At 50.3% G+C, this 27137-nt stretch overlaps 1 protein-coding gene across 2 annotated transcripts in view; it reads right to left on the reverse strand.

The window, feature by feature from the left end:
- TfAP-2 (transcription factor AP-2) overlaps positions 1-27137 on the reverse strand; it is a 181944-nt gene that overhangs the window by 77447 nt on the left and 77360 nt on the right. Inside the window, exon 1 of one of the 2 annotated variants that reach the window (XM_077642023.1) lies at positions 20248-21968. The exons of the other annotated variant lie outside the window; for it this stretch is intronic. Within the exon in view, the coding sequence (XP_077498149.1) occupies positions 20248-20532 (285 nt within the window). The 5' untranslated portion in view covers positions 20533-21968. Of the gene's footprint in view, positions 1-20247; positions 21969-27137 lie in introns of those variants that run through there. 2 annotated transcript variants of the gene reach the window in all.

Genomic DNA, 27137 nt, shown 5'->3' on the forward strand with positions numbered 1-27137 from the left:
TCCGCTTACAGAGCGCAGGTTATCCTGACTCTATTTGGAGTAGTAGCGCTGCGTGGATTCACCGTGCGAGCTCGCTGCAATTATGCAATTCCGTCGACACGCGGAGTTTTTCTTCTTTTTTTTTTAACTGGTGGAAGATGTGCGGCTCCGGGATTCGAGCCCCGGTCCTCTTGCACGCGAGGCGGGTGCAGTGCCTCTACGCCACGGCTACTCAGTTAGACAACAGGGTTAATTGGAGAGATATGGGAGAGGCCTTTGCCTTGCAGCGGGTGTAGTCAGGCTGATGATGATAATGATGATGATGGCGGTGGTGGTTGACAATGCGGGCAAAAGAGAGGTGCCAATGTTTAGGTTTAGGTTTATTGGGGGTTAACGTCCCAAAGTAACTCAGGGTGTGAGGGACGCCGCAGAGAAGAGCTTCGGAAATATCGACCACCTGGGGTTCTTTAACGTGCACTGACATTGCACAGTAAGGTGCCAATGCGCTAAAGCCCATGACGAATTCCCCTGACCACCGGCGCGTTAGAAACCAAGGAACATCCAAACTCTCTGATGAGCATGCCCAGGCTCTGGCCACGTGCCCAGTAAATGTCCTCAAGCGGTGGCCTGCTGTAGAAACGCGCAAAGGAAGCGGCCGAAGCCAGTCAGTCCTTAATTCACGAACATGGGACAATGAAATTTGTCCTGCGTTATCCTTCCCGGGCACCAGTGCGAGCGCCCACTCCGCGCCTCCTACATGGGTAAGGCCAACGCCCACTGGGTTAGCAACACAGGGTAAATTTTAGAACGGCACCATGACTACAAAGGTCCACTCATCGGCCATCAATGGATGAATTTTTCCAATTACATCATCTCATACAGCCACACCAATCTGCCTCGGAGAGAATATGCTGAAATGAAACCTATGTCCAACATAGACAAAAATTTGAAAAATGTAGTATACAGTATATATACAGTGTGTACTGTATATACTATATTGAAGGTAATTGTCCATTCTTCTCAAATGTAGCAATTTTTTAAAGTGTTTCCACCGATCGCATCTAGCAGTTAAGACTGTCATAGAAAACCAATGAGGAACTCTTTTGACCATAGCACAAGCGCTAGTAGAAAAAAAATGCAAGACTGCCATCACGTGACCTGCGGATATATTTCTTGTTATAGTGAAATATTTCAGTATGTGAAAAAATTGCGTTCATGAACAGTTTCCCGCTCAGAAAGCTTTTGTCCAAAATTGCTGGGTGCGCTTTAGTCAAAATGATTTCACTACTAGTAATTTTTTACTAAATATTGTATTGTGTATGCGTATCGGTGTCCTTTTCCCGTATGTCAGCGACCCACCAGTGTGTCACTTTCCAAAAGTGACACAAGTTCCAAATCTTCTCCTATGCATATTATTTTTTCGACTGTAAACGTTATAATTTGCTTGTGCTCCTATGCGATCTGCCACCGATGTATGTATGTGTTTATTTTTTTTTTCAAATGGCTTTTACATAGGCCACAGGCATCTTCAAGCTATTTCTTTTAGTTTTTGGCGTGTGCCTTGTTCTGCACATGTTTACATGTTTGCTAATTCCAGCTGATCGACCCTACAAATTAAGAAAAAACAAAAACATTCCTTTGTGCTTTCCTTGGTTTCTGGAACTGCTGGCTTTCTCAATATCGCCTGGAAAAAATACCTGCTAAATGATGCCGCAGGCGCCTCGAACGGACTGCACAAAGCGCGGTCATCGAAACGTGCAAAACGCGGAACCTCCGCTCCGTTGAGTGCGCGGTTTTACCCTTCTCTCCTACCTCGTACCGCGGCACGACAGCGAGCAGCGCGGCAGGGAAGGAACACTGTCCATACCAAGAAGAAAGACGGAGGAGGAGGAGGAGGAAGCGGGCGGGCGCGCGCGCGCGCGCACAGCAGGTTAAAAATCGGCGCGCAGAAATAAATGGCCGGCGCCTCCGAGAAAAACACTCGGGGCGACGCCCTAGGGAAGGGCACGGCGATGCTCCCCGCATGCCGATCGCCATCGACATCGCCCCTCCTCTGCTTCTCTTCGGTCGCGGGGCTTCGTTGCAGCATGGCAGGACTGCGGGCGCTGATAGCGTGCGAACGAACGTTGTTCCTCCAGTGCCGTGTACATGGCAGTATACAGTCGCGAGGGGGATACCCCGTGCCAGCATCTCGATGCAGAGTTACCTGCAGCACTGCTGAAGCTACAGACTACCGCATCAACCACATGCGGAACACGAGTGCTTGCCTGCTGGATCGTGTTCATCCGTGCATGGTCATCGGCTCGCGATACGACACGCGTAACAGGTTAATACCAACTGGACCTTACAACTTGAAATGAATATATACATTGACCGGGTGTTTAACATGGTGATGACGCGAAATTTAGCGACAAGTTGGGTGGAGCCAAAAGCCGACGCTAGTCGGAGTGCGATGCAAGGAGCCTGTTGTGTTTATGCCTTTATGCTTGCATGCCATGGATAAACTGTAGTGGATGTCCCGTGACGTCAAGAGTGACGTCAATGTGTTCGGACCAACCAGTGACTAACATTCCGGTAAATAAGCTTGGCTCGTTGTCATGACGTCATGCGTGGCCTAACTCCGTTCCGACTAATCAGTGTGACGTGTTGTACCTGGTGTGTTACACCGACGACACCGCATAAAAGGGAAAATGACCTTAATAGCTTTGATGTGAAGGCAATAAGTGATAAAAAGGTGCTTATCACACAAGGTCTCCGAGAGGCAAGAAAGTGTTAAAGGGTGCATCCTCCGCTGTGCAAAGGCGTGGGCAATAAAGGCTCAGCGCACCACACAGCTTTGCCAGTGCTGCCCGGAACTAAGTTGGCGAGACGGAGCAGCTGAGAAGCGGCGTCCACTGCACTGCGTTCGCGGCCTCGCTGAATCCCCGTCGCGAGAACGGGTAGAGGAAGGCACCTGAATGGCTAACTCCCTGGCGAGTGCAATCTCTCTTCCGCCTTCATAGCGGGTGCTTCTCCGAGCGCAGTATCGCGATCAGACAGCAGGTGGGCGCGAGAGCGCGTAGGCGGGGAAACGGAAGGCTCAGCCCATTTCTTGAGCGCCCCGTTTAGCCATTGTTGCCGCTGACCGGACGATGCGCAGCTGGATCCACCGGACGGGCCTCAGGGGCCGAAACGAAGGTTGTGTTTTCATGACCGGGCAACGATTCGTTTTGTGTTTTTTTCTCTCGTTTATTTGTTTTCCACAAATACGACATATCATAGCAGCTGCGTAAGCTCATGACACTCAAAAGGAAAACAATACAGAAGTTTTTTTTTTTTTTTCAGGAGAGCTGGGAACTTCTCTTGAACGTAGTGTTAGGCATCATTACTGATGCCACAAGGTTCTACACAGCGGAGGGAGGAGGAATAAACAAGTTTATTGTCGATATGTATCTCTCTTCCAGGTGGTGCCCCTAGTCCTGGGTGCTGCACAAACACTGTATGATGTTAACACAGCCGTGAGTCGCCATGAAAATCCCGTTCATGAAAATAACCCCACTTTATGCGTTTGAACGTGAGTTGTTGCTTCCCATTTTTTGCTAGTATAAGCTGAAGACCATCGCAACTCATGTACCTGAGTTTAATCCAGATGTTCCGAGCATATATGGCTTCAAAAACTTAATGGTTTTCGGCGTTGAGATCAACACACAATCAGTTGCTTCCAAGTCTAGTAACCACTGCGAACAACAAAATCGCACCAGCACACTGCGTAGACAGTCAACTAGCGTGATAAGTGTATACATTTATTCCACAAGACGACATGTCTTTGAACAGCTGCCAACTTCTCAGTTTCCTTGACTTCTGGCGTACAACATAACCGCCATGTTCCCGTTTTGCGGATTGGCAGAGGGCAGGCAAATTCCTCCAACCGAACAAATGTCGATGCTCGCAGGTGAAGCCGGCATGTCCAATAAGCACGTTCAGCTGTTGAAAGAAAGTTCTGTCTAAAGCAAATGTGCCCTTAGAAGGGACTCTGCATCGCCTGCATCGCCTGAGTATACATACAGGAAGAAAATGACCGGAGCCTATTCTTAGGAGCACGGGCTTGTATTCCAGCGTTAGCACAGGGAAGCGACTATCTGGCGCACCCAGGCCCAAGGACCTGGCCCGAGTGTCATTCGAGAAGTGTCGATTAAAAATGCTTATTCGAGGAAACTTCTTATCTGTCATCAAAAGTTCGTTCCACCGCACTGTTTCGGTTGGGTTGAAAAGTACTTCAGCAAGTTTTCTTCACAAATTAATAGCCTTGAGTACAGTCATGAGCAGTATGAAAGGGAACAAAGCTTGCACATAAATACACTTACTACTGCATAATTACGACTTGCATGCGCTTATTTTGTTTTGTTTTCTAGCTAGTTTTGCAAGAGTCTTGGCATACAATATCCAAAAGAAATCCTCAAATTTAGTGGACAAGTAACAAGAAAATTCTCAGTTTTTTGCAAAAAGTTTGTTTTCCTTCATACTGCTCTCGACTGTATACACATACACCGGTGATCGGTATCGGCACGACTCCTGTATACCTGTTGATTGCAGTCAACAGCTCGTCTGACCGAAACATGCAAAGGCTTTTTGCGCTCACAGAGGCAGCATACGCAACGGAAATAGAGTACAACAGGAAGCATACTGGCAACATGCGTGTACTTGCACATTCTGAGGGAAAACTTCCGATTGGAGACAAAGGTTGTGGAACACGGTGTAGAGGTAACGCCATGAAATGTATTTTAAGAAGTAAGTTCGCAGCACACCAATGATGGCACACAGTGTAAACACTAAGCTGGCATTCCACAGGAGCACGATCGATACGGCGTCACCGAAGCACCGAAAGTAGGCCGCCCAGTTGCAAACTACATCAACAGAAATACAGCGCCGCCTTTTCTGGATCAGTGCTAATAATGCACTGATGGCACTGATCTATCGCATAGAAATTATTAAAACGAATCAACTCTTAATGGAGAAATCATGACTGTGGCGATTCACCGAAACCATTTTACATAGACAATAAAGTGTTGCAACTTACACTTTAATAAATGCGGGCTAAATATATGACGCATAAACTAATATGTCCAACGCGTGTATTAAACTTTTTAAGAACCAGGACTCTATGTAAATGCCTGAAATTGTTAAAACCTTGCTCCAATGTTTTAAATATCTATATATACCTTACATGAAACAGGAGACATCACGAGACAGAACAGGAGAGTCCAACTGTCTGCAGGATCAAAGAAGGCGGATTTTTCTGGCGCAAGGGAAACTACGTCTAAAAATCGTTAAATACACGTAGTAACTGGCCGACTCAGATTCATGCGTCTGCGGAATAAAGAGTGGATATATTCATATCCACTCTTAATACGAAGGTAACGTTCACGTGGATATAGTATGGACAATTTTCAAAATATTTGCACATCGCAGACGCGAGGGTTACTGAACATCGTTCAAACTGAAGGCACAGCTCACGAAGGACGGGAAAGTCCTTCGTGCGCTGTGCCTTCAGCTTGAGCCATGCACAGACTAGCCCAGACAAATACCTTATTGCAAAACTAGTACATCGTGTTGCGTTTGATGGACCGTAGGCAATTGAAAGTCATGAGGCCAACATATATTACATGAGCGCCAAGCGGTTATGCTCACTTCGTTACAGGGCATACAGCACAAAATTTTTGGGTGTACGTTTTTTTTTTTTTTGCCTTGAAAGACGCTTACAGGCCTAGTAGTCATGAAATGAGCTCCAAACGCCAGTGCACAGTATTAATTACCTATTAATTACGAACGATTTTGTGCCGGAAGATTAAGTCGCGGTTGGCGCCAGCGCTGAAGTGCACCTTGACGTCACGGTCGAGCGGCCAACCTTGACTATACCCCATTCCTGATGACGTCGGCGTCTCCATAAGCTACGGTAGTTCCTGTCGCCAACCACTGGGTTCGGTGACGTCACAACAATTGGGTCCGGTGCACCTTGATGTCACTCGATTCGGGTAGAAATTCCGAGAGGCTCCTTGCGGACAACATCGAAAATCATATAATGATGTTTCCAACGCCTGCGGCTGAAACTTGCTAGAAGGCATCTCTTTGCGGCCAATAAACAAATAATAGTTTGTTTGCGTTCGAATGTTTTTTTTTTGTATGTAACCTTTTAACACTGCGTGCAAGTAAATAATAGCCAAACCAGCTAGGTCCTCTCAGCGCAATCCGCCGCGGTGGCTCAGTGGTTGTGGTGCTCGGCTGCTGGCCCGAAAGACGCGGGTTCGATACCGGCCGCGCCGGTCGAATTTCGATGGGGGCGAAATTCTAGAGGCCCGTGTACTGTGCGATGTCAGTGCACGTTAAAGAACCCCAGGTGCTCGAAATTCCCGGAGCCCTTCACTACGGCGTCTCTCATAGCCTGAGTCGCTTTGGGAAGTTAAACCCCTAAACCAAACCAAACCAAACCAATCTCAGCGCATTTCCGGATGCCGATCCCGCTGTGCTGACACACGCCCGCTTCGCTCGGCAAAACCCGAAATGAACGAATCCGCGCTGTCAACGGCACGGTCACCGCCGTGCCGTGTGAAGAACAGTGTGCGCCTGCAGCAGCAACCGCGTCCCCCGTGAACAATAGCAAGAAGAACGGAGGGGGGGGGGGGGGGGGTAGCCGGGAAGAGTAATTGGCCCGGTCCGCGGCGGCGTGGCGGGCGGCGACCTTTGTGTGCCAGATAGGCCTCAGCCGGAGTCGATGGCTGCGTGACCTTCCCGCTGGGCGTGGACGAGCGCGCATGGCCGGCGCGTGCACACGCCTTTGTCTCGGCGCAGTGATGTTGGTGCACGTGCTGCGCTGCTGCCACACGGCGCAAGAGGCCATGCGGCGAGCACGTACGCGCGTTCACAGAGTTCGCCTCTGCCTCACGACTTCAGGGGTGACTTTCTGTGTGCTAGTGTCCCAGCATTTAGAAACGGAGTGTCCCCGATTTCGTGGGTTCTTAAGCGGGGCACGTACAGCCAGCTCCAATATTAAGGGGAGCAAATTGTCCCAACTTGGCCAATGATTGCTCCATAAGCGTGAGTGAATTAAATGGCACACTTTTTTCCTGGGGTTTAAATTGTTCTCCCTTAGCGGATAATGCCTGACGTATTTTACATTAACCGCAGATTTCAATCTTTTGCGCAAAATGATGTCTGTTCCCTTTCGCCTACCGGCACCGTTAACTCGCACACGCCAGGCGACCTTCTTCTTCAAGTTATCAGAAGCGAACAACAGACGGTTCCTGAAACAGGATGAACGAAGCATAAGGTATTGCCAACTGGGAGCTTAAATTGCCGGAGCTGAAGAAACAAAGCTGGTTAAAAAACGTGTTCGCTTCTAGTACACGGACGAATACACACCACACAGGCCGGCATTTCGGCCTCGTCCCTCGCTCTACCGCAATTAACTGCAGTGATCCAAGGGAAACACAAAGAGCACTATCTCGCGTGCACCTCTTCAATGTGTGGTCGACAGGTATATAGAACTGATTCTTCCGTGTAAACGCACAATGCTCTCAGAATTAGTGACTTGATTCTCTGTGCTCTTGTGGCTCTTTCTCATTCTGGTGTTAAACATTTCAAATTTCTACCAAAAGGCACCCGCTACATGAGGTCGCTGAGTGGTCTGCGGAGAATCTCCCACGGCGTAGAAATACATCTGTCGGCCGAAACCCGGCCGATGTTGAAGGAATCAAAACAAGACTAGACCTAAAATCTTCGTGATATAGTAGTTTATTCTTTTGGCGTTATCAAACAAATGTTTAGAGGGAAAAAAAAAAGAAACCTACCGCCTGTGAGAAAATCTGTAATCACAGAAGAATAACTAAACTCCAGGCAGAGTTACATCCTTTCAAGACACTAATTTCCTACGCTTGCACGAAAGCCGGAATGAACGATTTTATGTCATGCTATGTAGGGTTTATCCTTCCAAAGGTTCACTATGAAAGACTCCGTAGTGGAGAGCTCCGGATTAATTTCTACCTCCTGAGGTTTTATATCGTGCATTTACATCTTGCACACGGGCATCTTACTCATTTCGTCTACATCGAAATGCGTATACGCGGCCGGGGATTCGATCCCGCATCCTCTGGCTTAGCAACCGAATACCAAGGTCACTGAGCCACATCGCAGCAGGCATCAGCGGCTGTAGTAGTTATGGAGCGTTGGCAGGCAAGTAACAAGAGGGGAACGTATGGGGCGGGCATAGAGCGTCACGACCTCATGAAATGCCCTACTGGGTGGTCCGTTTACTTTCTCATTTGACCCTCGGCCTCTTGCCTAAGGTTCGAACGAGGCAACAAACTCAATTAACCCGAATGCCTATAGCATAAAGACAAAGGAAGGCACCTTGCGCTAACCAAACATGCAAGTTTTTTTTTCGGTTTTTTAATCGCAGCCTCGAATGTAACACTTTTTTTTTTTTGTCGCATTAGTTGTAGTCATATGTGAGACTCGTACGTTAAAAAACCTCCCTGTATCTGTATTACGACCCGCAAACAGAGGCTCGCAGATTAACTACTCACATATGCACACATGAGTGGACTCTCTCGATAGGGTGACGTCAGCCATCATGTGATCTGCGTGAGCTTAGGTGTGGCACTGTAGGGGTGTGCGCCGTGGAGACATCCCTGTCGCCTGTCCACAGCAGCATATATAGACAATGAGAACCTTACAGTTTTTTTCTACTTATATATTTCTCTCTTAAATTCAGTACATAATAAGCAGTCATTTCTTGCGCCACCTGCCAAAGCTTGATTCTTAAATGTCTCTAGAAGGGCCAGAATTCACATTAATCAAATATTGTCGTGAGGAGAATGACGTCATCTCTACAGCTCCGATTACGCAAGTGACACGACTAATTACAAGTATCTGACACACGTCTTGCAAAATTTTTCCCTGCCCTATCTAACGCTGACGTGAGCGAGGCACCAGGATAGAGCGATTACGGCTCAACGCAGAAGCGCTCACGAAACGAGAGCGGCGTTATAGTGATGATAGTCATAAATCTCGTAAATAAATGCGCCCGCCATTCGCCTGTCATGTGAACAAATTTCAGTGAACTTGGCGCCTCCACAATTAAGTTTTGCACCCCCCCCCCCACACACACACACACAACTTTTCCGCCTCAGCAAGACCATACACAGCCGGCATGGCATACCGATGCACGGCTCGGCTAATGACTTTAATAGCATGTGCCCCTCCTCATTACCTGCTCATTTGCACACGCCAACTCCACACCATACCTTTAGCGCTGGCTCGACTGCATAACTACGCGGACACCTCCTCCCAAAGCCACGCAACCAAGCGTACAGCGCACGCTATTTACAAGCAGCAACAGGAGCGGGTAACGTTCAGTGCGCTTCGCCACCTCGCCACCAGCGCCATTTAGAATCGAGGGAAGAAGAAGGAGCCGTGGTGCGCGATACAAAGTAGAACAGCAAAGATGCTCACTCCACGCAGTTTTTTCTGTTGATTCCTCGGTTCGTTGTGCTGGCCAGAGCGAGCCGTGAGGAAAGCCTAATGGCTCTCGCACATTAGTGCACAAAGCGGGATCCGAGCGTGGCCGCCGCGTTGCCCCGCGTCGAAGCGCGACTCATTCGGCGTTTCCTTCACGCCTCTGCGGGAGCGGCGTTCATCAGCCGGCGGGCGACGGAGTTTATCGGGGTGTTTACCCCCCGGAGTTATTCCCGTGAAACGACGCGGAACTCTGTTTGCTCCCCGTGTTTCGTGTATTTCCTTTCATATACTTCACACGCATGCGCGTAAATCGGGACTCGCAGGAATAATTTCCCCGCGAGATCTTACTGAGAGGAGTAAATCTGGCGATTTCAACCGTCTTAATACATAACGTGCGTATATGCGCACAACTAAATCACTGTAACTTCATCACGGGGCGTAACCACACCCCCTTGTCACTGAGCTTGTTACGCCACTATGGGTGTGATTGGTACGCTGCCCTTGGTGTGTTGATGAAACACCCTTTGGTATGGACACGTGCTACACCCTTATAGGAGTGCTTTTGTAGCACCCCTATCGGGGAGTGGGTTCTTTTACTTCAATTCTCATTTTATTAATAAATAGCCGCTAACAACAACAACGCAAGTTGTGACGGTAATTTTCATGAAAGTTGCCGGCAAAGTACAAAGCCGTACCGTGCTTCACGTTTTCGACGGGGCGTTCACAGATGCATAGCTCCGATGGAATGACAGTGTGTGTAGCCTCTTGCAGGTACGAAGCACCCGCCCCTCTCTTCCTGTGTCTCTATAGAACAAGAGAAGTGTACACCAACGCAGAGGCAAGGCGAACGCCACGAGCGAACAGGCAGTGGAAGCCGGCGGAGAAAGCACGGGGCGTCGCTTGCCGTATCAAAATATACAAGGGCGCTAGTCACGCGAGCCACGCGAACCATGGCGTCGCTAAATCATCCACTCAGGAAGTCGGCGCGCGCTCGCGTGTGGTAGCTGCGAGCGGTTTTTTCCCAAAGGCTCGGCCGCCACCATTTCTACGCGCCGCGAAGACGACGACTTGGTCAAACAGAAGGAAAAAGAAGCGGCGGCAAATGGACCCGCCGCTTAATCGGCGCCACTCTCCTTCATCAATTTTCTTCCTTTTGCTTTTTCTCTCGCTCAGCGCCGTGGTCGTTTCCATGGGCGAGTTTTTCTGTCGTTCGCTGCCCCGTGACGCTTGGCCGAACCGAAGAAAGAACACTGCTAACGAGAGTTGCTTTTTTATTTTAGTTTTCGAAAATGCAGCCGCTTTTACAAACTGACGGTTCAAAGACATGTAAGCGATGCACCAAAGTCAACACCCTTAGAAGAAGTGGAGAAAGTTGTCGAAATGTACTAAGCATCCACGGATATCCAAGAAAATTTTAGGAAGGAAAATGTTTAAAAAGTAAAATGGACCCGAGCGGCAAGGTCATAAATCTAAGGTAAGCTTGTAGATTCCGAGGAAAACCAAGGAAAACCAAATGAGCCCCTTAAGAACTTCAGTTTGCCTCCGACTATACCGCCAGGAAAGTACAGTGCTTTAACTGCCTCCCCCTACAGATGGACACCCATACCGGGCTATGGGGAAAGAATGAGGAAGAGGGCGATAGCAGAAAGAGAGAGACTCGCCGTAGTGAAGGGCTCGAGATTAATTTCGACCACGTGGGGTTCTTTACGGTTCTATAACGTCGCACACCCCCCAGACGTTTTTAGTGAGCGAACTCTCTAATTCTATTAACCGGTTTCAAACAGATTTAATCTGGTATCCTAAAGCAGTCTACTTCTCCAATACGCCTGGTCTCTTATTTTCCTCGTTAACGATTGCTTGCGGCACACTGTTCTGCAATACATCACCGATTGGCGAGATAACGCTTTTCGAGTTGATTACGTGCCAACGGTGAAACACTGCCCGCTTAGCGGGTTTCTCCAAGAAGGCGACCGGGCTAAATGGAAGTAAGTTCTGCAAGATAAAACCTGCTATCCGCCTCCGTGGACGCTCTATACATACGGTCTATCTCTTCCTGACATGCGCTTGCCCCTGGGCACGCTTTCATAGGGATACATCAGCGACTGCCGAGATAATGCATAAGATGAATGAGATATCCTTTTTAAAAACTCTTAACCTGGAGATTACTTCCCTTTAGTTTCAATTTCATCTTTCAGTGCAGTAGTAAGGGAGGATATCTACCTAGTTGATGTAGTGACACACCTGGACTATGAGAAAGTTAGCCAGATGATACAACAGGTATATCATCCATATATATACATTAAGTAGCTCCAGTTACGAACCTAGCAGCTTACCGATATTTGCCCGGGGTTGTGCTGGCTTGAACTCAAGAGACTAAAAGACGACGCCCACACACAGACACATGGGTAAAGCGTGCCGTCTTTCAGTCTGTAATGCTGAGCGTCAAACAGCGCGCACAAAAAAGCGAAACACGAAGCCATATAGAACAGGACGAAACAGGGGCGCTCATATCAGCGCTCCTGTTTCGTCGCGTTCTGCCTTTTTGTGTTTCGTCTTCATATTTGTGCGTGCGCGCTGTTTCACGACCAACTGGCCCTAAGTTCGACGTTACTTTTTGAATGTTACGTTTCGGCCAGAGCAACCATAACATCAGGTACTGGTACCAACTAGCCTCGTCTGAAGGGTTGTTATCGATATTCCTCGGCCGGAGAATATTTAGGCGGCTATTAGCGGTTCATGATCATGTAACATTGAGACTAACGAAAGAGGTTTGAAAGCAAAGGCGGCACAGCCAGCTTTGGAAAGGAGGCGACATTGATGACGTCAGAAGACAAGTCAGCAGCAGAACAAACGCAATCTGATAACATTTTAGTAAAAATCGAGATTAGGAAATGTATTTGGCCCGGGGGGGGGGGGGGGGGGGGGCATGTAATGCTGAAAAGGGATAACGGGTGGTGTGTTATGACAGCCTAGTTATTTCTATAGGGGAGAGAAGTGTGCAACATAGATGCAGGAAACAGCTACGTACATGTTATACATTTCTCTCCCCCTTGAGGGAAATGCATAGCATAGGGCAGCAGGTAGTCACAGGTGTGATGAGATCAGCATGCTTGCTGGGTAGGATGGCCGAGGCGGGCTTAGGATAGGACTAAGTGGATAATCCTTGGAGAGGGGCCGTTGCCCTCCGGTGGACTTAGTAACGAGGATATAACGAAGCCTTGGATGAGCCCCATCTGTCAGGAGGGGGCTCAAAAGGCTGTCTTTCACCTCATCTTCCCCATCTACCACGATTTCTGATCTGAAGTACGTGCGCGAGGGAGACGTGGATAGTCCACACGACGGAGGTGCTTTTTTCTGATGCCGGTTAAGTGGCATAATTGTAAGACGGAGTTAACTCTGGTTAGAACAGTGAAGTTTACAAAGGGGCAAAAGGGTTAAATGGGGAAAAAAAATCTCTAATTTACGATCCAAGGTCACCATTTCGACGTGAACGCCGGCCATTTGTACCTAAACGTGTACTCAACAGGAAGGTTGCGTTACCGGCGTCTCGCAGTGTACTTCTTCTTGGACACCTACACGACACAGCAGGGCCGAAGTCGTTCACCGTGCATGCATTGCCATTGCCGTCTCTGTAGCCACAGCCGCATCCGTAGCCACTTCACGTGCTCCTTTGGCGCAGGACTCCCAGAGGGGGCGTGTGTGCGTGCGCGCGCGAGTATGTTTCCCTTTGTGAGCGCCGAACCAGTTTGCTCTCAAATCGCTTGGTCACGGAATGCAACGGGTCGCTCTCCTTCTGGGCCCTGCCGCCACAGCGCGCACGGATCGACGGGCACCGCCTCGCACGCGTCGCGGTTTGAAGAAGTAAAGGCCCGCCAGGCGATCGGGGCAAATGGCACGCAGGCATCTGTGTTTGTACAGTGCAGTAAGTAGACTGCAGTGAAGCACGAACCCCGCGCCAGGCCGGCTGCGTGGGCGACCTGGTGGTGATCAACGGCTGTAAGAACAGCAGCGCACAGATTCGGACAAAAATAGGAATCGTGTGTAGCCATGACACATCTCATCACGCTCATCAGGCATGAACTATGTTTGGAATGATGCAGCGAAACTCGAAAGGCTAACATGAAAAGCAGGTAAGCATTGTTTATTTATTATTTCGTATCAATACCGTCAGCTTCCTTCAGATTCAGAGCAGGAGCGGGCTCAAGGTCGTGAACAAACGAAACCGAGAATAAAAATAAACAGCCGTTTCACGCAATAATTACATAGTGTTCGCAAGCAATGCATATTGCGTAACACGGTGAACATTAACAAAACTGTACAAATGAGAGATTAGTTTCGGCATCATCAGCTTAAATAGTACGCCCACTGCAGAACAGACATCCCTTACAAGAACGTCTTTAGACAGTCTGTAGACTGTCCATACACTTCTGTCTATAAAGTCCATAGACTGTCTACAGACGAACCCTAGAGAACAGTCTATAGGCAATACAAATCATATAGACAGTGCATAGACAATCTATAAATTTATGGCGATACACTTTTTAGTAGACTTTTTTCCATAGACAGTATATAGGGCATTTTTATAAGGAATATCTCACTGACCCCGAATTAACGCTGTCCTGCTCCACCTTCAGCCATCCTATCCCCGCAAACTTCCTAATCTCATCCGCCCCCATGACTGTGACGCCCTCTGATGCGTCTGCCCTTTCTTGGAATCCACTCCGTTACCCTAAGCGACCATATAATACCCGTTGTCCGCAATACATGCATGCTCTGCCTGTGACCATTTCCTCTTTTTGATCTCAGCTAGGACATCATTAACTCGCGTTTGTTCCCAGCGCACTCTGCACCTTTCCTGTCTCTAAACGCTGCTCCTATCATTTTCCTTTCCATAGCTCGCTGTGCTACCCTCGACTTAATTTCAAATTTTTTCGTTAGCCTCTACGTTTCTGTTCCGCAGATGAGTACACTGGCAAGTTACAACTTATATACTCGTTCAGTAAATTCTAAATTCGCAAACGGTACAAAAGGCTGAAGCAATTCAATAACGAAGCAGAAGACTCCCTTCAAACGATGCCCTCCAGCCAATGGCTTCTACCGGTTCTCATGACGTCATGGTTAATCCCCTTGAATCAGCTAGCGTGACGTCCAAGGGGTGGCAGGTGGACGGTGGTTAACCAGATACCAAAAAATTAACAGCGATTTCATGAAAATCGGTAGACGAGGAGCTGCGTATGGTACATCCGTAATTGCTGGTACATCTAGGACAGCTACCCGCCCAGCGACACGAAGCGCTAGAATATGAGGAAATTATGGCGGGAGACGTATAGTAAAAGACAATATCCGTAATTAGAGAAAAAAAAAATCTGACGCACGCAACGTGAAAATCAGCATCTTCGTAGCTGACGCAGTCGAGCAGCAATCTGAGGACGAAGCTCTGGGGTGCTACAAATTCACTGACAGTGAGAATTCAATGCTATACTGATGACGACTATGGCAATTGCGGTTGCGTTTAGTCGGTTCGACTTCACAACAAAGCAAACGGCATTGTGAACAAGACGCAAACAACACAGCTCCCCTGGAGACTCGTATGACCGGAACGAAATTGACAACTCATGTCGGTCTAGTGCGCAGACGAGAAAGTTTCGTGCGCGACAGTGGCCGGTGTTTTCAACTGGGCTGCTGCTATACACCGATAGCGAAGTGAGGAACATGCAGTGTGTTGAACCAATACCACGGATAACGTAAAGACTGCCTCCGCACGATCTCCCTTTTTGAGGCGCGTATCAATTTGTAGTCGCAGAGGAGGATCGAATGAGGACGATCCAGCCTGCGCAAGCCTGCCTTCACGTGTACCCTAAAGTTCTGCCGTGAAAGGAGCTCGCACGCAGTTACACCTCCCGCCCATCGTGACGTCGGCGCCAGCTTTCGGAGCCTTTGCACAAAGGCCTGGGTGGTGTCGGATGACATGCATACATATTTATGCTGGTTGGTGCACCGTATTTTAACGAAGTTAACAGCGCAACGAACAGAAGGAAATAGAAGCGAAAACACACGCAGGCGCTGCGCATGTCATCGCTTCTGCTTCCTCCTGTTCGCTGCTCTGTTAATTTCCTTTAAGCATGGTGTTGGATGGGCGCAGTGTCCGGTGTAGCAGTAGTGCACGCTGAAAGCGAAGCCCCGATGACGGTTTCGTATTTCTTTTTCCTTGTTTACTCGGGTAGCGCGGACGGCGATGATTCGATACGGCCGAGCGACCGAGGGGCGATCGCTTCCTCCTCCAGCGCGGCGTCGTGTCCGCCGTCTCCTGCGCGAGCGTCACACACTGACGCGCTCTGCATGCTGGGATGGAACGCCGCAAGCGGTGGTTACGCGATAACTACGGAAGAAAGTCGATTCGACTCGTAGGGCTGGATCTTAGCTTTATGGTTCGCGTATAAACGCTATGCGATTGCGCTCGACCCGGCATCCTATATAGCGCGTCGTATCAGACCGTCACTGCGGGTGCTATTCTGGTGAGCCAGGTGCACTGCGAAAGTTTGTGTCCAATAGGCTTACCTATATAACTGTAAAACGGAAGCTCGGTGGAAGCTACACGTGACGACTCCCGTGGATTATGGCGCCCGGGACGTCATGTGTAAGACATCGCAAACCTTGCTTGAGGTGGACAAAGGTTCGAAAAGCATGCTTATTGTCTTCAGTACACTAATCTTCGAAGAACCGGAGAAGAAACCAGTAACGTACCCCAGTGTCCATGCCACACTGGTGCAGCCATAACGGCCAGGCAAACTACAGTGGAGCCTCGTTGCTTAGCACTCGCTTAATCCGAACTTTCGGTTTATTCGAGCGAGGCAATTTTGTCCGGCACATCCAATGATCTCCCCCGTCCCAATGCATGACGGAGTTTTGTCAGCGCCCTTGGCCACACCTGTTAGAGAAGCGGGATGCGCTGTCCCCTCCCCACCACCCTTTGTGCAGCGTCTTTTGGGCCTCGAGTAACCCTCTGTTTGAGCTCTCAGGTTTCAAACCTCGCAACACTATGGCGGCTGGCGGTGTACAGGAGTCCCCTGCCATCCACCAGATCTGTTTTGCTTGCTTCAGGCTCACACTCGTCGCCTTGCACTTAACTGCCTTCCTAAACGTGAATCACTGAGGCGCTATATAGCAGTGCCTAAACACACGCTTGTTTTCACACCCTTCTCATTTTCTCCCCAGGAATTTCACAGGCCAGCGGTGTCTTGTTCTTTTCTTTCTCACACCTTTTCATAATTTCCCACCTTGCGCAGTGTAGTAACCTTACGTGGACAGGCGTTAGAGCTCAGACACGTTGCTCAGCGCTGTAAGCTAATCGAAAGCGCGAGACAACCTTTCATCGAGCACGACCATTTCCAAGTAAAAATTTAAAAAAGAAAGGCTCAGTAAGTAAGGCAAAGCGCGCGAGCTTAAGCTCACCCGATTCACCGGCATGACAAGGAGCGGACCCAATTAGGGAGGAGGAAACAAGAAGGCAACCGCAAAATGAGGCGGGATTACATACCTCGCGTCGTCCGAGCGCGACATTTTTCTTCCCCTTAATGCTCGCGCGTCACGCAACAACGTATCGGTGTCGGAGCTCGCGCCTAATTGGAGTGATTAGTCCACGGACGTCAAAGCGCTACGCGGCCGCAGCAAGCAAAACAGGCGCTGCATGCCATTATCGCGGCGACGGCGCCCCGCGCAAGTGCCTGCAGTTCAGTTCAATTTTCTTGCCAGCGCTGCGGCCGTGCCTCGAAAAGGGGCGTAGCGAAATGTCTTTCTCGAACAAGGCTGCGTATGTGTATACTGCTGCTGAACACGAGCACACGGGAATGCAAAGCAGCCTACGCGGCATCGTGCGTGTATTAGAGGCACAGCGCTGTGTATATATACACAACGGTGAAACACACACACGCACGCGCGCCTTCTGCCTCTAGAAATGCACAAGCTTGCCTGACAACAGGTTAGAAAGCACGGGCAAGGCGCTGGGAATAGGTGTGCAGGCAGAGGCGTGCGATGCCTTTCAAACCAGTCGGATGACCATCTCTGTATATCTCCTCTCTATCCACCACACCCTTTTCAAACCTTATCATCCCTTCCCTAACGGCGCTGTTGAGGTATCCACCAGCTTGAACCAGTCTTTTCTACCTAGTGGGCTGCCTGTGAAAATGGCGCCAAAAGTGCTGCACGCGAGCTTTGTCGCGCGGTTCGGGCGACAGCTTTCGTCACACCTCAAGGGCCCCGGGCAACTATATATAAAATGCTCTCTTCCGCAACGTTTCACACACACATTCCTCCCTTCCCTGACGGCGCGGTTCGGGTGTCCACCGAGATGTGAGACAATTGCTGCGCCATTTCCCTTCCTCAAAAAGCACTTTTTTTTAATTTTCAACCACGGGACGTATATCAGGCTCTGTGCAGTAGACGCTTGTCTGCACTTGTCTCGGTAGTAGCACCACCAGTGAACTATCTTTATCACAAGAGTCACAGTTAAAGCTCACCAGTCATCAACATCACTGCGTCACAGGTATTTTTAATCAAACATTCCGTGGCGCACATCACACTCGATCCTTTAGAGCGAGACCGTTAATTCCTGACTCAGCCACTCGAAAATCCTCCAAACTGTGCAGTCAGTAGCTCGAGCTGTTAATATAGCCGCAATGAGCACATCGCAAAGCGTATTTCTTTTTGCTTCAAATAGTGCTGTGTCCCTGCTCCTGAAAGGGACTACTCGCCAGATATCGAAAAGCTCCAGCCGCCTTCTTGACTGAGGTTTTGCACCTGCACCCAAAAACATGTTAGTCCATGTGAGTAATCACGCACAGAAAGTTACAGAAACTGATGATTACACCTTGCGCCTATGCCAAAAACCAAAAACTATTTCATCAGTTGCCACCTGTTATGGAGGAAAAACGCTAAGGCGCCCGTGTGCTGTGCGATGTCAGTGCACGTTAAAGATCCCCAGGCGGTCGAAATTATTCCGGAGCCCTCCACTACGGTACCTATTCTTCCTTTCTTTCACTCCCTCCTTTATCCCTTCCCTTACGGCGCGGTTCAGGTGTCCAAAGATATATGAGACAGATACTGCGCCATTTACTTTCCCCAAAAACCAATTATTATTATTATTATTATTATTGCCACCTGCCACCAGCCTAAGCACATGAAGTTTACGCGTGACGTTACCATTCCAGGATTCTTGGGTGCCAAACACGAATTTGTCGGCGCTGCTGCTAATAAGGGTATGTGATATGCCAGATGCTTTTAATCGCGTTTGGACACTTGTTCACTGCTATGTCAGCAGAAATCACAGCTATGAACAGAGGTCATTGAACTCTAATTCGCTCACAAACACAAGCACTAAAGACTGATCTTAAAATTCTATTGCCACTCAGCGACCGCAGTTAATTCCAGCCCCAGCCGCTCCCGTCTTTTGATTGGTTATCACGAGTTCAATTGCGGCACCATTGCAGTTGCAGCGCATGCAAATAGCCGGCACGTGCAGACGACTAGAGCGCATAGCAACTGGGCCGTCCATAACCACTGCCCGATAGAACGGTCCACAAACAGGTGCGCATAGTCGGCCCAGTCGTATTTGCAAACTACGCTCATAGCACCATCGATCATCGAGCACCCACTGCGGCGAATAGACCACCTAGCTGTCCCGAGGGATTAGGATCAAGGATTAGTGCCATCGGTCAGCAAGCAAGCAGGAACCATACGCAACAGCGTTCGTCTACTCGGGCAGCGTTTCATTCACTTTCGGCAACGTGTTTTAAATGCTAGGCAGATACGTCACACATTGGAGTCACCAAAGACAATCCTGTATATTGCCTGCATTTCGGCACATTGCAATTAGTGCCCAGGAAAGCGGCACTGAAAATGCAAGTAAATAAGCTTACCAATTCAAATTACGATATATATATATATATATATATATATATATATATATATATATATATATATATATATATATATATATATATATATATATATATATATATATATATATAGACGGAAGTAAAGAAGGTGTGATGCAATTTACGTTAGCGGTAGACACCTAAAGCAAGCGCGAATTTAAAAGACTGAAGGTGATTCCTAATCCGATTAACGTATCAGATCGCATCTCGCAGATTGTCTACTCTTTAGTCTGAAGTTTGAACAAGCTGCAGACCATGTGATACCACAGTAAGAGGGGATTGGTGAGTCAGATATTGAGTGTAGACTCAGCATGTCCACAAGAAGCGCGCATTTTGGCTCTTTGCTTCGTCAACAGCCAGCTTAGAAGAATGCGAAATAACAACCGTAATCCGTAAGCAGCCACACATTCCATCGTTTTCGCCAGTCGTGCAAAAGATGAGACCAAGCTTCTCACCGCAGAAACGTTCGCAGAAGCAATGACCAACGAACAAGTCCACAGCACGGCACCAAGGAATTGACTCCCCTTAGAGCGATCGGCCATAATCCGCCGGCCGCGCGGCATAATAAGCTCGCCTGGGGGAAAAGAAATGATCGAAATGGAAAGTCATATAGACGCGTTGCATCATCACTCGGGTGTAGTAGCACTCCCGAGATCGGATCGGTCTCTTTTTCGCGAAGCAACCTTCACCGGTGGTTTCTCCTGGTGTCGTTGCCAACATCCGCAGCGGGCAAGCGATCGACCACACGAGAGGAAGGAGAATGGGCGGCACGCAACAAAGGGGAGCCCGTCCTCGGTGTTCGAAAGGAGAGGGAGAGAGAGAGAGAGATACTTTCGAAACGTACCTCGCTGACGTCAATGAGCTCGAAGGAAGACGCGACGTCCGTGGAAGGCGTCGTGGCCGGCGAAGACGAGGTGGCGCACTGCGCCGCGTCGGACATGAACCTCTTGGCGAGCGACGTCGGGCTGAGGTCGTCGTCGCCGCTCGAGTCCGGGTCGTGCATCCTGCGCTTCTTGCGAGAGGACACCGGCGACGCGGAACCGCGATCCCGCGACGCCGCGCCGTTGCTGCTCGCCCTCGACGGTGGTGGAGGACTGTCTGTGCTGGCCAAGGGGCTCAGCTGAGCCATCACGTCTTCTGGGCGGACGCTCACCGTTGCTTCTCCTGGTGCAGGAATCCGTTCTCCAGATGAGTCTGTCCGGTGCGCAGTTGCCTTTCAGTTGAGGCCGTGCAGCGTGCCGCTAGAACAAGTTGAAGCGAAGGTTCCCAGTCCTGGGCAATGACTTCGCATCCAGTTCAAGCTTGCTGCGTGGTATGGAGGTCTCAGTACCTTCTGGCTCCAGGCAATCCACACGTAGACCACACCTTGTCAGTCCTGGACCGTGGGCCCCGGTGGCGACCATTCGGCGCCCGGCGTTCGCGATCAACAGCGCGCAGGCTTCGGACGCTCGAGCACGTGCTTCATGGCTTCCCCGCTAGCCGACGGCGAGATGACAGACGCCTTCTCCTCGCACACGTGGTCGGCAGAATTGCTGCCAGACCGTACGGCGGGGAAGACGTCAGTCCGGCTTGCCTGCCCGCATCCAGCGCATGGTTCCGCTCGCAGATCGCTCCAATGTCCCGGTGGCCACGGTTCGCCCTCGTCGCCGTTCCTCCTCAAAGGCACCGGCGCATTCCGTAGATGCTTCAGTGTGCCTCGGTCAGCGCCGATCGCAGGCAGGCCGAGCACGCGGCTTCTTCGCGGTCGACGCCGGCGCACCGTGGTGAGTCGTCCACGTGAACTTGCGGCAAAACCACTCTCGGGGCTGTGAACGGCACGTCAGACGCCGCTGCCGGCACGCGGTTGATGAGACGCACGGAGTCACACACACAGATGCACGGGTGAAACAAACACTTTCGCGTGGTCGATCCGTATACGCGGTCGTTGTCTGGGGAGCCGAGGGCGCGAGCCAACAACAGGTGGGCGGAGGGTGACTGTGGCCTCAGGGAGGGGGTGAGGTGATGGAAAGAAGAAACCCACGGAGACGGGGCCGAAAGAAAAGAAGGAAAAAGAAAGGGGGCACCCCAAAGTGCCGCCGGCGCGAAGAAGGTGCGCGCACGCGGGACGGTCGTTCTCCGCGAGTGTTGCCGCGAGCGCCGCACCAGCTACTTTGCCGCAGTCCAGCGCCACCGGCGTTTTCACCCGAAGGCAGGGGAATCGGTTATCTCTCCAGGCTATGGAGGAAGGAGAGAAGGAGGGAGGGGAGGAGGAAGCAAGAAGTTTGCAAGAGAGGAGGGAGCCAGGAGCGGAATCACGTTGCCGCCGAACGCGCGCGCGCGCGCGCAGGCTGCGCGCGGTGGTCGCCGTAGTCGACACGCGAGGGCAAGGAAAGCACCAGCAGCAGCAACCAGCGCCGAGGGTGAGAGACCAAAAAACAAGGATAACGCTTCCAGAAAGAAAAGATGTCGAGAATCCCGTCCTCTACAAGGAGTGGCAACCCGGCACCCTCTCCTCCGCCCTCCCTAACAAGCAAAGCAAAACGATCGCCCAGAGGGGGCGAGGGAAGGACGTTTCAAAGCAGGAAGCTACAAGTTCGCCCCGAAAGATTCTTCGCCTCCTACTAACCCTCCCTACCTCCACTGCGCTTTGCTCTTATCCTTCTTTGTCTCAGGTAAGCTAGGCCGGAGAGGAGGTCCGGCCGATAGGGGCGGAGAGGATACCCATGCCGCCTTCGCTCTTTCGCTGTGCCAGAGAGAGGGGGAGAGACAGATGCTTGGCTAGGTAAGCGGGGCTTCTGATGCTGTAGCCGCCGCCACCAAAGCGGCAGGTATCCCGACCTTCAAACTGGAATGGGCGGTTTTGGACGCGCCTGAACCTTCCCCCACCACCGCCATCTCTTGCCCTCCCTCTCATCGTCGCTTGGCTTCGGACTGCAGCCAGCTTGCTTACCGCGGGGACTCACTGCGCGGAAGGTGGCGGCGCACGCGCGTATGTGGACCCCTCCTCGTCCCCTACCTCTCCCCACCGCGTTGCCCACTTTCGTGAGCGAAAAGCAAAGAGAAAACAAGAGGAAAGAAACAGACCAAGACCAGAAGAAGAAGGAGGTTTCGACACCCCTCCCTGCCCCTTCCCTTCCCTTCTCCGATGGCCGGACAGGTACGGAAGACTCTGCTCTCGTGAAATGAGGGAGAGAGCGAGACACAAGTTTCGCCAGGAATCTCGTGATGACGCCCGCCGCCGCCGCCAGCAGGTCTTCCTTTCTCGCTGCGTGTCGTCCGCACCTATTAGCACGTTTGCCCAGCAGAAAGAGGAAGAAGTAGTGAGCCAAGCAAGGAGCAAGCAAGAGCCAACAACCCGGAGTTTTTCCCTCCGTTGCTACCGAAACTGGCCGTCCCTCCGAGGCAGGTCCCTCTTCTGTTGTCGTTCCGCTCTCGACAGCAGCACACAAGCTCTGTTTTTCCGCGTTTTCCAACGTTTTTCTTCCCGTTCTTCTTCGCTGCGCTGACGCTGTTGCGCGTTGCGCCCTCGGGCGGCGGCCGCGGCGACTACTACCGAGGGGCTGCCCCGGCAAGAAGGACGATACGTGCCGCCTTGGGCCGTCTAGAGGCAGAGTGAAAACAGGAAGGGACTGACGACGGCTACTTCTACGAGACCATGACGGCGCCTCGGGCCAACTGCGCTTCTCCCCTGCATACGTCACTCTTTCTCTGCGGCTGCTTTTCGCTAGCGAGAGACGCTGGCGTCACGTGGAGTGAGCGCGCTTGAAAGAGAGACTGCAGGGCAGCGCATAGCGGTATCGACGCGCGCTTGAACCGAGAGCTCCGTGACGTCATCAAGCCACGTGGCCACATCCTCGTGCTTTGTCGTGTGGAAGCCAGAGCTCTTTGATCGTACGCAGTGCAACACTTCCGAAGGGCGGGAGAAAACGGTTTTGTTTACGAGGGGCAGGTTAAGCGCTCACAAGTACCGGGGTGGAACTGGTCGTCCAGAAGGTCAGACGCCAGCCAGTTCCAAAAGCCCCTGGCATTAAAACCCATCGCATAGATCAGTCCAAAGCTGTTGAGTTAACCGACTGTTCCTCACTCGGGGCAGATAATGAACTGTTTACGGTTGCTCAAAACACTTAGGTGCAGACTCAAATTTCGTTACTGATAGCTAGCAGCCGGGCTGTTTGTCTTTGTCGCCTCCTGCTGACTTTAAGAAAGTGGCGGCGGGGCAGAGCCCAGGTTTTGAACGACAATTTCGTAGTAGGTAGGACTAAAGAACTCTGTTGGAAGCAGCGCCCTCACAGTGACGTCACATCGTCGCTTGACTTCTTGTAGAGAAGCCACAAGGTACCCGCCTTTCGGGGTCGTTAATCGCGTACGGCGATTGACTTAGAAAGTGGTTCTGGGTTTACATCTCATGACGTCGTCGCAACGATTTCTCCGCAAATCTGCATCAATATGTCTTGAGCGAGAAACAAAGACACACACACAAAAAACACCGATACTTTTTAGTCAGCTGTGCGAGGAAATTACAACAGCTGCTTTATTTTCCGCGCACAATAGGTCATCGTCATGATAAGATGACTGACCCCGATCTTGAGATGGGTTAACTTTTTAGCTCTAAAACATATGCGTTTCTCTGAACAAAGCTTGCGTCAAAGTTTTGTTGACCCATTGACTCCGCTATGGAGACCAGCACTATTATCTTGATTGGCTGATTCATGGCGAGATTATTATTGCAGGAGAGTGTAGATGGACTCCGCAACTTTGTTATAAGAAGCGCAAAGGCGCAACTGAAGTGTTTTGTCACAACCTTTTCGTAAGAAGTGAACGATTAAGCTGTGCGCATCATTTTGTCGGGCGCAGTAGTTGTGCAACCAAAGATCATCTGCAATATACAAGGAAGTTACCGCGTCACATTGCGAAACCATTGTAATGTACTTGTTTGTCAATTGCATCCTTGAGTGGGACGCGCGCTCAAGAGATCGAAAGCGCTCCGATGTTTCTGCAACATTCAGCTAATGAATGCCTTGCAAAGAAGCGGAGGGCACCAGGCGAAGTTCCAAGGCCGCCTCCAAGCACGCGCCAAAGATGTGACGACCATCTGTTTCCAAAAGTTTCCCTATCTTCGTTCTCAAAAACCAAAACAAAAAGAAAATTTAAGAAAAAAAAACGCATGTGGCCGCATTTGCAACGAGCGTTACGTGATGTATTCTTCCTTTCGCCATAACAAACGCGTGTTTGATTCACACGTCACGTGAATCGCTCCTTTAAAAGCCCAAAATTAAGCAACCTCGCCGATTTTTAATCCCGGTATCAGCAGAGCAGCAGCACAGACGTTATGGCTGGTTTCCAAAGCCAAGTAAATGTGAAAAACAAGAAGAAAAACTGCAACATCGCGACAGTAGTATATAAGAAAAGCATTTTAGCCAGCGAGGGCCGAGCTTTCCGGGAACCCGCCAAGACAGCGGAGAAAAAGAACTAAGATAACAGGCAGAGGAAAGAGGGGGAGGAGGCGGATAGGAAGGCGTTGTCGTCTTGGAGGAAGGCATCGCGCCGTGGTGGGATGATGTGCGTCATCGTTTACGGAGTTTGTCCGGCATTCTTTGCCCTCACTCTCCCACGAGGGCCCTTCCTTTTCAGCCGCCATTATTACGTCCTTTGGGCGCGTAACGCAGCGCCGGCCGAAGAAGTGGCGAGAACCCGTAATTCCGAGGGAGGCCGGCTCCGCTTTCTCGGAAGCCGCCGCGCGGTCAGCGTGTACACGGCCGAGAACTGTTGTTGCGCCGTCGGGGTTCGTGAGGGCGCATGCAATGTAAGTCACTCGGCGGGGGCGCTGGGAACCTCGCGGAGGTGTAGCGGTGGAGGTTACGAAGAACCCGTAGAAGTAGAATTGCGTTTTCAAGTTGGAACTTTCACCTCCAGTTCTGTGTTTTACTTATATTCTTCGGTCAGTGATGTATACCAGCGGTTTGTTGCGACACTGAAGCTGGAAGATCTTGCGGGACCCCCAACACAGAAGATGTGAGCACAGGAAAGAGAGAGAGACTAAGGAAAGACGTGACGTCATTTGAGGTCATCCTCCCACGGAATGACCACATGTTTAGCTGGTCGGCGAGGGTCGTCGTCGCCAACTACCCCAGTCACACGGGAGGATGGTGATTAGGGAATAATGGCAGCATTGTAGACACAAGCACTTGAGTGCGGCTACCCACAGCAGTCACTAAGCAGTGAAGAACGACAGCGTGCTAAGTTCTTTGTCTTTATTTAGCCCCGCAGATACTGCTCCTTGCTCAGCGTTTTAGTCTTGAGGTGACAGCGTTTTATAGTCTGCAAGCATCCGCCTTGCATGCCAGAGGTGCGGGATTCGATCCCCAGCGCCACTGGGTGCCCAACGGTCATACAATGGGTAAAATCTCCGCTAGCTTTGTGCTCGGCTTATCTTTCGTGAAATGCTTGGATAATGTGTTTCTGACGGTGGACCTCACCTTGTGTAAACGAAAAAACACCGTTTGCCACGGCGCTCTTTGGTCAAAGCTGCCCTTGCGCCACACGGTTTCATTACCATCGGCACTTGGCGAATAAAGAAAAGTGAAAGAACCGCTCCGAGCAAGAGAGCAAGACAAAGGGCTGAAGTGTATGAATTCTCGAATGTTTTGCGATTACGTCACCAGTTGCGCTCATGTGTTTGTATCTCAAGGTTCCTGTGTGCACGTCCTTTGTGTTGAGAGCTACGGAAGATCTTCAAACTGCAGTGGTATCTTCTTTCCTGTTTTATTACGCATGGAGTGAAAATGAATATGAAAGAGAACAGTACTTATGACTATACTCTAAAATGGATGAAGGAGCCGAAGATGAAGACGTTCTAAGAACAAAGGTAACTCAACAAAGCTCTCAACTGGGCCTGCTTTCTTGGGGCTTAAACTCTGACTGTGAAGCATATGTGCGGATACAACTCTCTCGGTCATTGTACTCAACACACCAGTGCAGCAGCTGACGGTGATGTTGATGGTGGTCAAGCCCTTTATAACGGGTCGCCGCTGCCTCCTGGCGCGGCGGAGCCAAGCAATAAAGTGAAGAGAGGAAAAAGAAAACATTTCCAGTTATTCCATCGTCAGGCAAATTTGCTCTTCTCAATTCCAGTCACAAGAACCGCCTCTCTATCCCGGTGCTCTCCGCTGCTTCTTGGGCAAAAGGAACATGACATCCGGGACGCAGCAAGACCTAGGTTTGAACGGGGTCAAGGCGACCGAACGAAATTCGATTCCACAAACCAAGGTCGAAATCCCCTTCCTTGAACATGGACAACCAAACGTTTAGCCGAACAGCCTAAGCCGTCACGCTTTCTCGCTGCAGCATCCATGCAGAGACTGCCTTTTGGAGAGTAGCACTTCTCTTTAAACTTTCACGACCGTTGGGGCTTTGAGCCCTCCTTTCTTTCACGCCGCATTTTCTCCCAGAACCGGGAAGACATCCATGTTTGGAGGCTACTGTGCCTAAAGCCCCCGGATCAGAACATGACGTCGCATCGGAATGTTCGCCCAGAGGGCCATGAGCGACGACTGACTGGGGCGTCAGCTTGACGGCGATTTTCGTCAATTTTCTTCTTTTAGATTTATTTTTTCAGCATTCGCAAGGATTGACTGCCCAGTTCCTCTTGAGCAGTGCATGCGCTAGACAACCGGCTTCGGTCAAGAGAGCCAACAAGAAGAATGTCAAAAGCTGGGGAGTGGGGACAGAGTCCAATGAGTTGAAATAGCAGACGAG

The sequence above is a fragment of the Amblyomma americanum genome, chromosome 10 (assembly GCF_052857255.1).
Source record: "Amblyomma americanum isolate KBUSLIRL-KWMA chromosome 10, ASM5285725v1, whole genome shotgun sequence".
Classification (NCBI taxonomy): Eukaryota; Metazoa; Arthropoda; class Arachnida; order Ixodida; family Ixodidae; genus Amblyomma; species Amblyomma americanum.